Raw genomic sequence first — 15906 nt, 5'->3', positions numbered from 1 at the left:
ATTAAGTTGACAGGAAGTGTTGATCTGCCTGGGGGGTAGAAAAGCTCTGCAGAGCAATCTGGACAGGTCAGATAGCTAGGCTGAGACCAATGGGATGAATTTCAATAAGACCAAGTGTTGGGTCCTTCACTTTGACCACAACTCCAGGCAGTGTTATATGCTCGGGGCAGAGAGGCTGAAAGATTGTGCAGATGAGAAGAATCTGGAGGTGTTAGTCAGTGCTTGGCTGAACATAAGCCAGCTGTGTGCCCAGCTGACCAAGAAGACCACTGGCATCCTGGCTTCTTCAGAAATAGTGCAGCTAGCATGACCAGGGAGGAGATTATTCCCCTGTACTCAGCACTGGTAAGGCTGCATCTTGAGTACTGTGCTCAGTTTTGGGCCCCTTGTTACAAGAAATACATAGAGGCCTTGGAGCGTGCCTAGAGAAGGGCAATGAAGCTGATGAAGAGGCTAGTGCACAAGCCTTATGAGGAGCACCTGAGGAAACTGAGTTTGTTTAGTCTGGAGAAGGGGTGGCTTGGGTCAGACCTTATTGACCTCAGTAGCTCTCTAAAAGAAGGTTGTAGTGAGGTGGGATTGGATGCTTCTCCTGAGTAACTAGCAATAGGACTGGAAGGAAAGGCCTAAAGTTGCTCTAGCAGAGGTTCGAGTTGGATATTAGGAAAAATTTCTTCTACAAAAGAGTGGTCAGGTTTTGGAACAGGCTGTACGCTGTTCTGGATAACATGGGAGGAAAGTTACATCTTTTTGAGATATATATTTAAAATATATTTTATAGTAGATAAGCTACTTTTATTTTATTTTATTTTATTTTATTTTATTTTATTTTATTTATTTGAAATTAAGGAAAATATTCTAGATGATGGAGTGTAGCTATGTATGGAGTACATAGCTGGCACAGAAGTAGGCTGGCAGTGACTGCCAGTGCATTATTGTAGTGATGAAAAGCTTTATAATTTGCTGAGAAGACAAACTAATTTCAGAAAAGGGGCAGTTACAGGAGCAGAATAAAGAATCATTTTCTGCTAAGTGCCATTAGGATTTTTGTCAATTTGCAATTCTACTTTCTGGGAATAATCACATAAGAATTATAAATTTAAAAGTTCATATTTTAGGAACTGTAGATTTAGTAATAGCCAATATAAGCATATGCTTAGCTAGAATCATCTGAATAAAGAATCATCTGAAGTGTAACTAAAAGCTGTCAGGGAGAAATGTGTTAATGAATAATTGAATTGATAAACAAACTCAAAAGATATTAGCTAATTTAAAATAAAACTACTCTTATTGGCATAAGTATTTCAAATAAGGTACAATTTTCTCATGCCTTGGATTATTAACTTGTTTTCATATTTTTATCGTTACTAAGAAAGGAACTTTGTTCCCTTTGTAGTAGACATAAGTAGCTGTCTAGTAGGTGCTAGAACACGTGATCTACAGCTTTATTTTTATTTCACTTATTTAGTAAGACCTCTTTCAGTAATAGTTTTATTGTCATTTATGCAAGCAGTGAGAAGCTGTTGGTTCTACATTGTGTAGCAGTTAGTTAAAGGGGTAAGAATTTAAATGAAAGTGCTAATTTATCTTGTATTATTAGATAACTATTATATAGAAAAGCAGCTGTACTAAAAAAGGCAGTTAATTAAACCTCTACTTTCCAAAAACCACACATTAAATTAAAAAAAAATAGAAAGATAAGTACAACAACTAAAGTCACTTTGTGGCTGTTAGAAAGTAGATTTCATATTCAAATTCACAATTACGTTGTAGAAATATTTTATATTTTCTAACCTGAAGGTGTAGGCTTCTAGCTTTTATATTGAATAGTGATATCATTTTAGCAGATACTGAATAGTAAATCAGAAAAAGAGAGGTAAAAGCCAAAGAACCAGACAGTTTGTTAGCTAAATGCTATGTTAATCTTGCAGCCACGTAGCAGAGAAGCACAAAGCTAACTAGCTGGCAAAACAGTTGTGCTGTTGATTAGCTAATAAGTGATATAAGCTTATTTGGCTTTAACTAAGGGTTTCATCAGAACAAAAACATTTGTGTAGAATGTATTGACTGTCACAGTTTCATATCACAAATACCAATTCAATGCTGGAGTTGTTCGATAATAAAATGATAAGTAAAGGGAAAATTAATTGATACGAGAATAATCTTTTATCCATAAAATAAGCTAAGATGGATACTCTACTTAAACCAATGTTTAGTGTGGGATTTCAAAGTTGGAATTTCTCTTTTGAAGGCTGCTTGCACCAGCATGATTTAGATTTGTGCATTTTTGACAGACAAGTTCCCTCAACAAGTAATTTTGAAAGAGAATTGGAAAATGAAAGTTGACTCTCTTTGTCCTCTTCCTGTAGTCTTTTACAAACTAGAATATTTTTCATTTTCTTTCTTACTTGACAAAGGTTGATGAACTAGGATGACATTCTGGGAGCCCCATCACTTTTTTTTTGAAACAAGTATTAAACTGCTATGCTCAGTTTCCTGAAGAAGCGCTCTAACTTCTTAAATGTCAATATTTATTTTAAAAAATAAAAGCCTATATATGCATAACATATGCACAAACCAAGAAGTACTGTAACCAGTGCTCCTGATTATGTCAACAGGAAGTTGAGCATGAGTCAACATGCCCAGGATGGCCAACTGCACCCGGGAGTGCATCAAACGCAGCATTTCTAGCTGGTTTAGGAGAGTAATTTTCCCACTGTACACTGTCTTGGTGCAGCCTCACCTCGAGTGCAGTTTCGGGTGTCATAATACAAAGAGGGTATAAAAGTACTAGAGAGTGTCCAAAGGACTACAAAGATGGTGAATGCTCTAAAGGGGAAGACATATGAAGAGTAGCTAAGACATATGATGTCGGTTTGTTCAGCTCAGCTCAGAGGAGACTGAAGGGAGACCTTACTGAAGCAATACAGCTACCTCATGAGACAGAATAGAGAGACAGGAGCTCTCTCTCTGGTGACTAATGATATAACCTCATGGAATAGCATGAAGCTCTGAATGGGGATATTCAGGCTGGCTATCAGGAAAATGTTTTTCATCAAGAGGATTGTTAGACACTGGAGAAGTGGTCAAGGTACTGAGCTTGCTGGAGTTCAAGAAACATTTGGATAATGCTCACAGTAATATAGTCTGATTTTTGAGTGTTCCTGTGTGAAGTCAGGAGTTAGACTCAGTAAACCTTATGGGTCTCTCCCAAACTCTGTGTTTTACATACTTTCTTGGAACAGTATTACTAGCTTCAGCCTACCTGAGAGGTATACAGAATAGCTAGATCTTACATCAGTTACCAACAAGTATGAGCCCATTTTTCCTTGGAGAACTGTGTTTTCAGGTTCATGTGGAAATGACTGGAAATTCAGTGGGGCAGGAGTATGGGCAGGAATCCCAAATAGAGGTGCAAGAATTTGCACAAGCACTTCCTTATCACCTCACTATTTACTTTCTTTCCACTCAACATATTTCTTTGCTAATTCATAGCACTGTTTATTTTTTTTTTTCTTAAATTCTTTTCTAAACATCACCTTTTTTAAACATCACCCTCCAAATTCCTTGGATATAGGACTTTGTGTAAATTTCTTGAGCTGAAAAAAGTTATACTCTCTTTGTTCTCCAGCTGAAATTAGTAAGATTAGCATGTGGATTTCCACGATTTAGAAACACTCTAGAACAAGAATTCAATGACACATTCATAACCAGCTGCCAAATAGGCATTTTCTCACATATGTTAATCATTGAGGGACAGAGGGTGCTAAAAGTTTCAGAAATTTGGAAAGTTATCTTAAAACACATACAATTTTCAGACAGCTTGGCTGTGAAAGAATGGAAGGAACAGTACCACAATTTTTTTTTTCTATCAAAAGTTTTCCTCACAAAGTAAAATACACAAGATTATTAGCTATATATTTACAGGGTACTTTATTATTTTTCTTCACTCCTAAATTACTTCTTTTATTATGAATATAATTGACTTCAAATATATCAACTCAAAATCTGGAAGTAAGTCCAGACAAATGCCTTAAGGCTGAAAGCAAAACTAAATTGATTGTACCCTGGGAATGCAAACAGTTTTTTTCATAACAAAAGTCACTTGACCATCCACCCCAGCAGAATTTGTAGTAATGTAGAGAAATCAGAACTGCTTCCTTATCTGGAAATCATTTGCATGATAAGTGTACCTTGAGTGTTGAATATAGGATGAATAGAAAAGCTGCTTTCCAGGCCTTTTAGTAGGTATGAGAACCCCATATTTAGCATTAATTAACATTTTCCACATTTAATTTTCAAGCTTTAAATCTGCTGTCTTACTTGTAATTTATAGGACAGAAAACAAACAAGCAAAAAAACCATAAAGTTTGGTATAATTTCTTGAGAACCATTGTTGAGTGAAACATAAATATTACCCTAAGATTAATATTTTGGTCAGTCCTATCTATTAGAAGTAAAAAAGTTCTCTCTTTGAAAATACAGATGAATTGTTTTTAAAATCAACACCTTTCAAATTTAGCAAATGCTTACTCAACAAATAGCTTCTGAATTAATATACCCATAGAACTGGACATCTGTTCATTGTATAATGAGGATCATCACTCAAGGTTCAGAATATAGATTCCAAATCAAACCAAAATCTCTAGCTAAATTTTCAATTGTAACTTCTAAAATCTACGGAATAGATAACACAAGTTTTCTTACCTGTACTTTTTTTCAAAGCTATTACTCATCATTGAATGTATCACTTTTAATAAAACAGAAAGATTTAATGAAAGCTCTAATTTGTTTTATACAAAACAAGATTTTTTCAGTAGAAACTATTGATATTTGAGAGTTTATTTTCTTTGCTCTTGCTTTTTCTTGAAATTGATCTTTTGTCAGAATATGTTGACACAAAGCGAAGTAGAATAGAACAAAAATAATTAATTTGGATGTTGCAAAGTTTTGTTTTGATTTAATTTTTTCTCTTAGTTCTGAATATTTATATTTGTCAAAGTTATCATTAATCTAACTTTACCATGAAGATACATCTTCATAGGACATCTGGGATAAAACGCTTAAAAATAATATGAAAATGAAATAGTGTTTCAGCATGAAGCACTGTGAGGGTGTTGCAATCTACATCAGGAAAGGAATAGAATATCAGGAGCCATCTCTGAATTACAGTCATGAGCTAGTCAAAAGCCTACAGGTAACCGTTAGAGACCAAGGCAGAAAAGGGTGTCTACTACTAGCCATGAGATCAGACAGAGCCTGTTGATGTGGCTTTCTACCTGCAATTACAGGAGACACTGCAGTCGCAAGCAGTCATCCTGCTGGGGGACTTTAACCACCCAGACATCTGCTGGAAAAATAGCACCATCAGCTGTAGGCAATCCAGGAGGCTCCTGGAATGCATTGAGGATAATTCCTGAGTTGTGTAATTGATGGCTCCACCAGGGGGATGCAGTACTGGACTGCTGCTCACCAATGTAAATGAACTGATTGGTATCATCAGGATTCGAGCCTGCCTGGACTGTGGTGACCATGCTATGCTTTAAGTTCGTGTTCTGGAGGGATATGAGACAAAGATAAAATTAGGAAGCTAATGTTAGGAAAGAGAAAATCCAGCTCTTCAGGGAGTTAGTAAACAAATTACCCTCCTCATGGAGGGTAACACGTCCCATGGGTAAGGGTGCAGAGAAAAGCTGGCAAGTCTTTAAGGAGGCTTTTCTCAGGGTGCAAGATCTCTCCATCACCAAGTGCAGCAAGTCAGGAAAGGAAGGCAAGAGATCAACATGTCTGAACTGAGACCTACTGGTCCAGCATATACCAACTGATGTGAAAGAAAAAATGCACAGGCTTACAGGCTGTGTAGAGGTGGGGTCAGGAAAGCCAAGGCCCAGCTTGAATTAAACTTGGCAAAGGATGCCAAGAAGTACAGGCACTTCAAACAGAAAAGGAAAGTCCAGGAGAGTGTACCCCCCCAAGTTAGTGACACAGGAAAGCTGATAGCATCAGACAAGGAGAACGCTGAGGTACTTAACTATTCTGCCTCAGTCTTTTCTGGTAAGCGCTCATGACACAGACCTTACATTTGGTTTTGTTGGAGGTACTTAGAGAAGCAACATCCATCCCACTGTAAGCAAAGATCATATTCGTGACCACCTGAGAAAGTTGAACACAAGTACATCTGTAGGTCCACTGAGATGCATCCCAGAATCCTAAGGGAATTGGCTGATGTAGTCCTCAAGCCACTCTCCATGATATCTGAAAAATTATGGCAATCAGGCAAACTTCTTTGTGACTGGAAAAAAGGTAACATCATAACTGTTTTTAAGAAGTGTGACTTCAGGAATTACCGACCAGTCAGTCTCATCTCAGTATGTAAAGGGGAGCTACAGTAAAGGAGACATTTAGTCTCTGATAGAACAAGAGGAAATGGCTTCAAGCTCAGGAGAGGGTAGATTTAGGTTAGATACAAGAAAAAAATATTTTACAGTGATGTTGGTGAGGCATTGCAAGAGGTTACCTAGTGCTGTGACTGAAGCCCTGTACCTGGAGACTTTCAAGGCGAGACTGGAGAAGGCCCTGGGCAACCTGGTTTAGCTGTGCTGTCCTTGTTCATTGCTGGGGAGCTGGGCTAGATGGCCTTCAGATGTCCCTTCCAACTCTAAGGATTCTGTGATTCTACAGTTCCACAAGACTCTGTGCAGATATGCACCAAGAGATATTGACTGAGGTTGTAAAAGCTAACTGAATATGAAGATACTTTCTTATAGTTCTCATTTAGCTGCTGTTTTGCTAGATGATTGAAGAAGCTTTCTCACAGTGTGTATGAGTTTCTGTCAGTAAAATGGAGATAACAATACTGATAATGATATTATTGTACTTTGCAAAGCCAATTCAAATGCTAGATGAAAATTTCTCTGTAAAAGTAAGGTATTATAAAATAGAATCCATTCATGCTCTCACTGGTGGATTGCCTGAATAAGCTTATATCCTACTATGTAGTAGGGCTTTTTTTTTTTTTTTTTTTTTTTTTTTTCAGAATAGGAGAGCAATCCATAATATCTGAACATAAAATGGCTAGTGTTTCATTGTTAACTACAGGAAGAGCTTTGTTGAGAAATAAATGGAGGGACTTAAATATGTATGTTGACATACTGAAGATGTGACTTACCTTTATTTGTTCAGTGGGAAAAATATCTTGCATTATTGACTTAATAGAAAGATTTCTTACGAAAAGCTTATTCACTTTTAGATATTCAAGTTATCTAGTGAGAAAATCATTACCTCTAACTCAGACCTTCCAAATGAACAAATCAAGATGAAAAACTACCGTGATTAGAGTAATGCCCTAACACTAAAAAAACAAACCAAAAACAAACAAAAAACCCAGCAAGCTAAAATAACACAGTTTAGCTGGGTTTGAGAAAATTTTCTTCGTAGAAACTCATGTGGCTTGGATTTGGGACTAAAGCAGTGTTGTTGACAGCCTAAAGTTCTGGCTGTCAGCAATGCCTGCACATTGTGAAGGCATTCTCTTTTTCTCTCTCTGCCCCCACAGTAAGTAGGTTGTGCCAGGGACAAGGTGCTTGGAGGGGAGAAATCCTGAAGAGAGAGCCCAAAGTGATCATAATACATACATACAACACTGTAGTCATCAATAAAAATTGAGCTTTGGGTGCTGGCTGGTGTTGCTTGTGGGATGTTGTGAGTGATTTATGCGACCTGATTCTACCTCCTTCCCCCATTTCCCTGACGATCCATACAGAGCATTATCAGAACTTCATAAAAATCTACTATCTTCAACCCTGATCACTTTTCATCTTTTAATAATATTTTTTGTCTGTTTTAATTCAGGCTCTCTGGAATGAATATACCTCCTCCAGTTATCAGCAACAAAAATTGGCTTAGACTGCGTTTTGTAACTGACAGCAATCATCGATACCGTGGATTTAGTGCTCATTATCAAGGTACATCTATAAAAATAGATTTTGTTATTGTTGTTTTTTTGTTAAAAAAAATTGAAGTTGTTGTGTAAATGAAAAATCTATTTTACACTGAAAAAATTCCCTATATATTTTGTATTTGCATAAATACAATGAACGATAAAGTCAGTTGTATGACTTATCATATCCAATTACAATCTATTAGAATATGGCTAGTGTAATACATAGAATACATTCTGAGTTACAACAGGTATCTACTTCCTTCTCCCCTGTGTAGTACGTAGTTTTAAAAATGATCCTTATTTCTGAATGAGATTGCAAAACAGACGCAGAAATAATGTTTTCTTCTTTAAAATACGTTTACCTCTTCGATTTTGTTAGCCATGTTTGTAAAACAGTGAGTTAATTTCTGTTTACTAATGTGGCATTTCATCATTATTATCTCTTACTACATACTTCTGAATACAATGTGCTATTAAAGATTTAATTAACCTGTAAGATTGTTATCCACTGTTTTTATGAACAACCATTACTCTGAATAGGAGTGAAAGCATCTGAAGCACTAACTAGGGAATATCACAGTTTGGAGGAAGATCATAATAATGATGAAGCTCTGGTAAAAACTGAGCTCCATTAGTATATGGTAATACAGTCTGCTTTTTTGCAAACATTACTGTAAGCAGTATTTTCCAGTATCTGCAGTGCATCAATGGATCTTCAGGGAACAGTAGCTCTTTTTGTGCTCTTTAGCTTTTCCGTTTTTTTGTTTGTTTGTTTGTTTGTTTTTTAATGTGGAAAAAAAAATAATCATCATCATAACATTCCTAATGAGATTTAGTTTAGGAATTTCTTTTACGTTTCTCTGTAAGAAATTCATCATGGGAAGACATTGGCTACATAAATGTTTGCAGAATCTGGTAAAATTCATCACCAAATATGATAAAAAATACTAAATTAGGACTATTTTTTTAATGTAATTTGATCTATATGATTGCCTCAGATAATATATTCTAAATATGCACGGAGAATAATTTGATTATTTTAGCAATTATTATGGCTATTATTTTAGTATATATACACACACTTGTATACGTATACTTAGAGTTTCTGAGATTCTAGATGTCTTGAAATGTGTACTGTAGTGAATTCAGGTGAAAGAATCTTCCTTAATGTAGCTCCACATCTTCCACAGCTTTCATAAAATGGCACTGACTTTTTTAAATGTCATTATTAATACCTCATATGATAAACCACATGCTTTACTGCAAAATTCCTAGTTCACTGGATTATAAAAAGACATAAAATAGAAACTTTGTGTTAGATCCTATCTAATAACTGGTAAATAGTCTGATAACTATTTTGGAAATTTACATAAAGCAATTCACATTAATCGGATGTTCATTTTTTAACTACTGAGAATAAATTACATTTCACATGACACACATCTTGTATCATACTTGCATTCCTGATGCAACTGTGAGGTGTTAGGTAGTAGAAGAAATCAGACTTCTGTTTAGCTTCAGAATGTTTTCTGCAATTCACATAAAAGACATTAACAGGCAGCTGTGATTTCTCATCATCACCTAAATAATACACCTAAGTTAGTGGTGATTACATTACTGAATTCGTATTATTTTGTTTCTGTCATTTAATTTTGACATTATATTGAAGAATGTGTATTAACATCTGCTCTATGCTTAGCTGTGAAAGGCTGTAGTATGAAGGAAAAAGTGAAGAAAATCTATTTTACTGCTGTATGGAAGAAAAGATACACAGGTAGTTAATTCAGCATGTAAAAGCATTAGTTGTTCATACTGCAAGCAGATATAATCATTATAAATTAAACCTGATAGTAGAAGATGAGACAATGCAATGTGAGGTAATAAGGATAGTTGTTTCAGAACTTACAGCAGACTAAAGAAGGAAGTGTGAGGAAAGGAAATAACCATATGAAACCTTTCATAAGTTTAGAAAATTATACATATAGATAAAATATTCCACTTTAAAAGTGCAAACTCTTCATTTTTTAGTTAGAGACTATTTTGTCTTTTTCTGAAGCCAATTATCAAATTCACATGAATTATCAAAGAAGATGTCTAATAAAAGAATTATTCCATATAACAGTGCAGTATAGATAGATGAGACAGTTTTTCTAGTCAGGAATTTACTTCTATATCATTTTCAAGGAGAATTCTGTTAACTTTCTCAACCAACTACATTGTCTTTTTTATTAATTTCCAATGCTACCACATCTCTACAGAAAAAACATTCCAAATACTGGAGTACAAAACACTGCATAATTTTATTTCCTCAATGTTTGGCACTTCAGTATTCCTTTCACCTAATTACTTCTCTGGCTTGATGTTCTTTGCAGAACTACATATTTTATGCTAATGTATTTGTGTGGTGGGTTGACCTTAACTGATAGCAAATAATCCACACTCATTCTCTCATTTTTGAGCAGGGAAGAAGAAAAAAGACAGAAAACTTGTAGGTTGAAATACAAACAGGGGTGATCACTAAACTACAGTCACAAACATAACAGACTTAAGAAATGTAACTTAAGACATTTAGTTATTGATTTGGGTGCTAGGAAAAAGCACATGCATATTTGAAGAGATAAAGAAAAAATCTATCAGCTTTTGCAGGCTTAATTTTGCTTTCTGACGCCTCCCACTTCCCATGTCTACTTTGCATACACCTAGTATCTTCTATAATGAGAGGAGTATTACAGGAATTTTGAATCAGGTTGCAACAGTTTATTTCTACTGCTCCTCAATTCTCACTCTCTTCTGGTACTCATTCCTTCTTACCCAATTCCTCTATATTAGCGTATAACTGCAGTCTCTTTAGGAAAATCCATGCTCCAGCATAGGTTACACACAGAGTAATTTTTCTTTTGGGATTATTAGCAACTCTACTGTAAAGTATTTCCTGTGCCTTTGCTCTTGCTCCTTTCCATTTTGTTCACTGCCCTTTCTTAGGCAGGTGTTCTCATGCAGGTGCCATAAATGCCTCTGGTGAGCATACGGCTGCATCTTGTGGTGGCTCTGGCTGTGATCTACATATGTGTGGCAGCCCTTGTTCTCCTATCAAAAAGGTTGCATGTGCAAGCTATCTGTTACTGAAACATCATTTGTACCCAATATCATCTGCAAAAACTTGTTACTAATTTTATTCATATCTAACAAAATAAACCAGGTTAAGCAGGATATGAAATACCCAAATGTTTTTTTTTTTTTCATTCTATTCTCTTAGATGTATGAGAATTGGTTTTTAAGTTTCTTTTTCACAAGGCAGCCTCACACGTCATAGCTTCAGCATAATATATGAAGTTACTGTGGCCTAGCCGTTGAAAAAGAAAAACGATGCCATATGTGGCTGCAAGTCAAGGTGCATGTGGAAGAAAAAAAAAAAGTCATAAGCATCCTTTTAATTTCATTAATTATCACATTTTATATAATTTTTTGTATAAGGCTTCAACCTTGCAAACACCTGTGAAAATGTTTGAATTAGTTTATCCAGAACAAGTGAAATTAACTGAGGTCCATAAGCATAAGGGAAACTGTCAGCTTCATGTAAGTCCACTGTCATGCAGGTTATGTGCTGATTCCTTTGTAAAGGTATTTTCATTCATGAAATATATTTAATTAGCAGTTTCTAGAGGATGCTAATGATCATAGTGATGTAGGTATGTTAATTAGAAGAAATTCAGAATATATCCCCTCCCTTCACACCTCCCAGGTACTAGTGACACAGCCAAGATACTCTTCATGCTTGATAATCACCTGCGTTTTAGTATTTCTGTACATTCATTGAAGGGCTTTGGTCATGGTGTCTTCTATCTTTTTTGCTTTGTTAAAACTCCTTTTGATATTGAAGTTGTTTAACGAAGTTCAACCAAAGTTTTTTGGATAGGCCTGAAGCTGCTGCTGTGGCACTGGTAATCTTCTATTTTTAAAATTAGTTGTCATTTTTACTCCATCTATTTACTATTCCCTTGAAATTTCCTTGCGTTTGCTACTTTCTGTTGGCTACTCTTTGCACCCTATTACTTATGTATGAATGCATAATATTATCTAAGTTGACAGAAGGGATTGAGTTAGCTTCACAGCTTCCAGTCTTATAGATGAGTGTACACAAGCTTCAGTTATTTGCGTCAAACATACCTTGACTCTGAAAGAGCTTCTGGAAAAGAAGCTTCCATTTCCTGAGAAAGATTAAGACTGTAGTTTCACTATCTCTTGAGATCCGGCATTCCTTCATTCCTCCTCCACCACTAAACCCATGGAAGGTTTCAGTGTGGACTTGTACTTGCTGTTCATCTAACTGGTGAAATTAATTTCCTCCCTTATTTCTTTCTTGCATACTGTACGCAGTAAATCAGCTGTGCAGTTTAGGGCACATACCAAATAGCACTTAAATGAAGAAAAAACAGTATCAAATATTTGAGTTTGACTGAGTGTACAATCGGGTCTGCTTTACTTATAAGAAATCACAGATGAAGGGGTGAAACAAATTCCTTCTCAGAAAAGGATAAAATTAAATCTCAATCTACTTGCAAAAAGCATCCTAATGGTTTTTCTACCTAATACCAGACAACCAGAATTGTGGAGCTGAAGTAAGATTAATGCCAGTACTTGTAGTGTGTGATACAAAGAAAACTGTGAACTCTTTTTGTTTTTTGTTTTTAATGTTTTTTTCTTTTTTTTTTTTTTTTTTTTTTTAATATATATATACTAATAGAAATCTATCTCTATTCCAAAATGATCTATTAAGGTAGACATTTCATTTGTTTTGCTTTGAGGGAGAATTTGAAGCAACTGACAGTCAGGTAAAGAATTTCTTACTGTGAAGTAAGTAGTACTAAATTGCCTCAGAACATTGTGGCTAGAGTTGCCAGACAGGAAAAACATCTTTATTACTTTTTTCAGAACATCCAACAGTTTAAATGCAACTTGTCATTAGTTACTCCTCTCAGAATCTGTTGCAACTAACAGTTTGTAGTACTTGTGCTGGAGGTCACGGCAGTCATGATGAAAGTTTAAGTGAGGATTACTAGATGTCTAATGACCATTAAATTTGGGAGATATGGAGCACAGTTCAGCTTTTCACAAATATATATGTGCTGACATGCAGGATGATGTAGGTTATCCAAGGTATTTTTAGGAATTTTTAGGTATTTTTAACTGTGCAGGCTCTTCTTTCAGTTGGAAACAAAATAGGAGGTTACAAAGCAGTGTGTTATGAAATATCCAAATTGTGTATGGACATCTGAATCTTCTCCACACCAAGATGGTATTGCCAGTGCAGTTCACAGAGTGATTCAGATGACCATACTGGAAAGGCTGGGTAGAGATGATCTAAAGCAATCATGTCTGACCTACGAGCAACACACAGCCTGGTGCATTCTGTACTGCAGCTGGCCCCCTGCCACCACCATCATGTATCACCACCAAGCAGTCTGGTCTGGCCCTAGGCATGCATAGATTGCTCAGCAAGAAGCAAACCATTGCTGTCCTGTTAACACTGACTCGGCTGAAACCAGGACAAAGGAGAGTGCAAAGAATTGCTAAATCAAGATATGGAGAATAATTTTACACTTTTTAATGCATTGCTATGAACAACAGTGAAAAATAGTGACAGCCTTGCTTTCCATTTTAATAAAGGAATTTGAGAATGAGTTTCGAAATTGATGAAAATATCGTTGATTTTTTTTTTGTATATTTGTGACCATATTTTCAGTTAACATAAATACATTACCTATGAATTTTCAGGTAGAATAGAGTTGCAATCAGATAGTCAACTCAAAAATTTGATCATGTCTCTTTACTGGGCTTTTATATGCCTTATATTACCAGAGAAAAATATCCCTTATTTCACTATCATGTCTTGTTCTGTTATTGCTTTTTGGCAGTATGTACATTTGTGAATAATTACTTCCAAAGATGAATAAAGAAGAATAAAATTAGATCAAAAATCTCTTATAAGCACCTTGGGAACTCACTAAGAATTGTAAGCACTCTGATTAAACCAGACTGAAGCATTTGTTTAACCAAAACAAGGTCAAACATCCCACTAGTTTTTTGTTTTTGTTGTCTGTTTTAATAAAACATAAGTTTTCTTACTCATATAACTGAGTATATTGTATATTTTATATGCTGCTCAAGATACTATCCACTCAATGTAGCCCAGGCAAGCCAAAAGGTTGGATACTAGTGCTCTAGACTAATTGTATTGTGTTAGCAAATTAGAGGGAATTTACAGGAGGCAGTGCCCTTCCATGGGAGAAGGAAGAGAGAAAAGAACATATAAAATGGCAACTAATAGCAATTAGGCAGCAGTTGTCTTCTGTTCAGGAGGTATACTTTAAAATGGATTAAAACACTGTTCTTCTGACTGCACTTATTAGATTACCATTGATTATAATAGGAGTTTATATACCAAGGGCAACTATGACGAGCAAATATAGGTACCTGAGAATCTGAGATTCTTAGATCTAATCTCACATGAAGCGTGTAGTCACTGAGAGTTACTCACTGAAATGGTTTTTCAGTACTAATGCACTCACGGGATTTTGAGATTCCCTGAGTGAAATTAAAGTGCTGCATCACTTGTGTCACAGTTATAGAAGCCTACTACTTTAACTGCTTAGCCTGCTTATGCTTAGGGTGGTGTAAAGTATTTGCTGGCTGCCTTAGTAATTTATTTGGCAGATGACAGTTCTATTGTTGTTTTGTTTGTGTGTGTGTGTGTTTCTTTTACTTTTTTTTTTTAATGATAAATACTTAGTTCTCTATATTGTAAACTCTAAAATCCTATTGTCAAAATACAGCCCAGATAACTACCTGATTTAGCAGTGAATGGAGGAAAAAGAAACCCTTTTCTAATGAAAGAAAATTCCAAGACTTTTTCATTAGATTTTTTTTTCAATCTCCAGGCTTAACAAAAACATAAATCACATATGTGTTTATAAAAGAAAATGGTTTTTAGTGAAGTTCCATGCTTAGGTGTCTGTTAGCTCTGCATCATCTTGTACTGAGCTATACTTTCTAAACAGATTATTTTTCACCTTTCCACTCTAGAGATGTCTTTTATTTGCAGCTAAACACCCACACAATGACAGCGTGCAGACTGACAATGTTTTTTCTCTACACAAGAGAGAGAAGACAAATTGCTCCATTTCCTTGTCCTCCCATTTTAAAATACATACTTTTAGAATTCCCCTACTCATAGTCTTTAGTAACACCTGTTGAAGGTTAACTAAATTAGTCCTATTTCTTTTAACAGAACCAGAAATATTTATTTCTAAAATTTCATTTGTTTTTTTCTACTTCAAATAAGAACAACATTCTTTAAAATATGTGAACAGAACTAAGATTAAAATTGAAAACATTGATAGTGTTAATGTTTAAATTAATGGATCACAGTTTCCTTCTGGAATAGAATTGAAATGTAGTAAAGAGTCCTTTCCAGGCAGGATTTTACTTATTTATCTATGTATATATGCATGTACGTATGTACATATCTATCTATCTATCTATCTATCTATCTATCTATCTATCTATCTATTTTTGTGGTTTAATGAGTGTGTCTTCTTAATTTCAATTATTCTAAAAAGAAAAATACCCATAAATGTTGTAGTTGCACTGAAACCTTTTAATATGCTTCTGTTTAAAATTCTTACAGACATGCTCACTGTTCGTGAAAGGGAAACTGACAATTTTTTAATGTGCTACTGACTACAAATAATTTCAATTCCTCTATAGAAGAAGAAAAATTTGTACTTAATTATTTGTAATTTCAATTGGCTAAAATGCACCGTTTTTATAAGGTCAAAACATTAATGCATTAACGTGCATCTATTTGCCTCATGACCACCAACCAGCGTAACACACTGCACAGACGATCTGTTCATGTCAAGATAAAACAACTGGGGGGAAATTCTGAAAAAAAAAGTACTAGC

General features: G+C 35.2%; 1 protein-coding gene across 3 annotated transcripts in view; it reads left to right on the top strand.

Annotated features, from left to right (window-relative positions):
* The window catches only part of CSMD3 (CUB and Sushi multiple domains 3), a 539260-nt gene that overhangs the window by 187753 nt on the left and 335601 nt on the right, over positions 1-15906 (top strand). For all 3 annotated transcript variants that reach the window (XM_042869066.1, XM_042869064.1, XM_042869063.1), the window contains exon 6: positions 7852-7964. In XM_042869066.1, coding sequence (XP_042725000.1) covers positions 7852-7964 — 113 coding nt within the window. The remainder of the gene's footprint in view (positions 1-7851; positions 7965-15906) is intronic.

Source organism: Lagopus leucura, unplaced genomic scaffold (assembly GCF_019238085.1).
Source record: "Lagopus leucura isolate 7727_CA_CO unplaced genomic scaffold, USGS_WTPT01 Super-Scaffold_100002, whole genome shotgun sequence".
Taxonomy (NCBI): Eukaryota; Metazoa; Chordata; class Aves; order Galliformes; family Phasianidae; genus Lagopus; species Lagopus leucura.
Note: the sequence above shows the minus strand (reverse complement) of the source record. Positions and strands in the feature narration are given on the sequence as shown.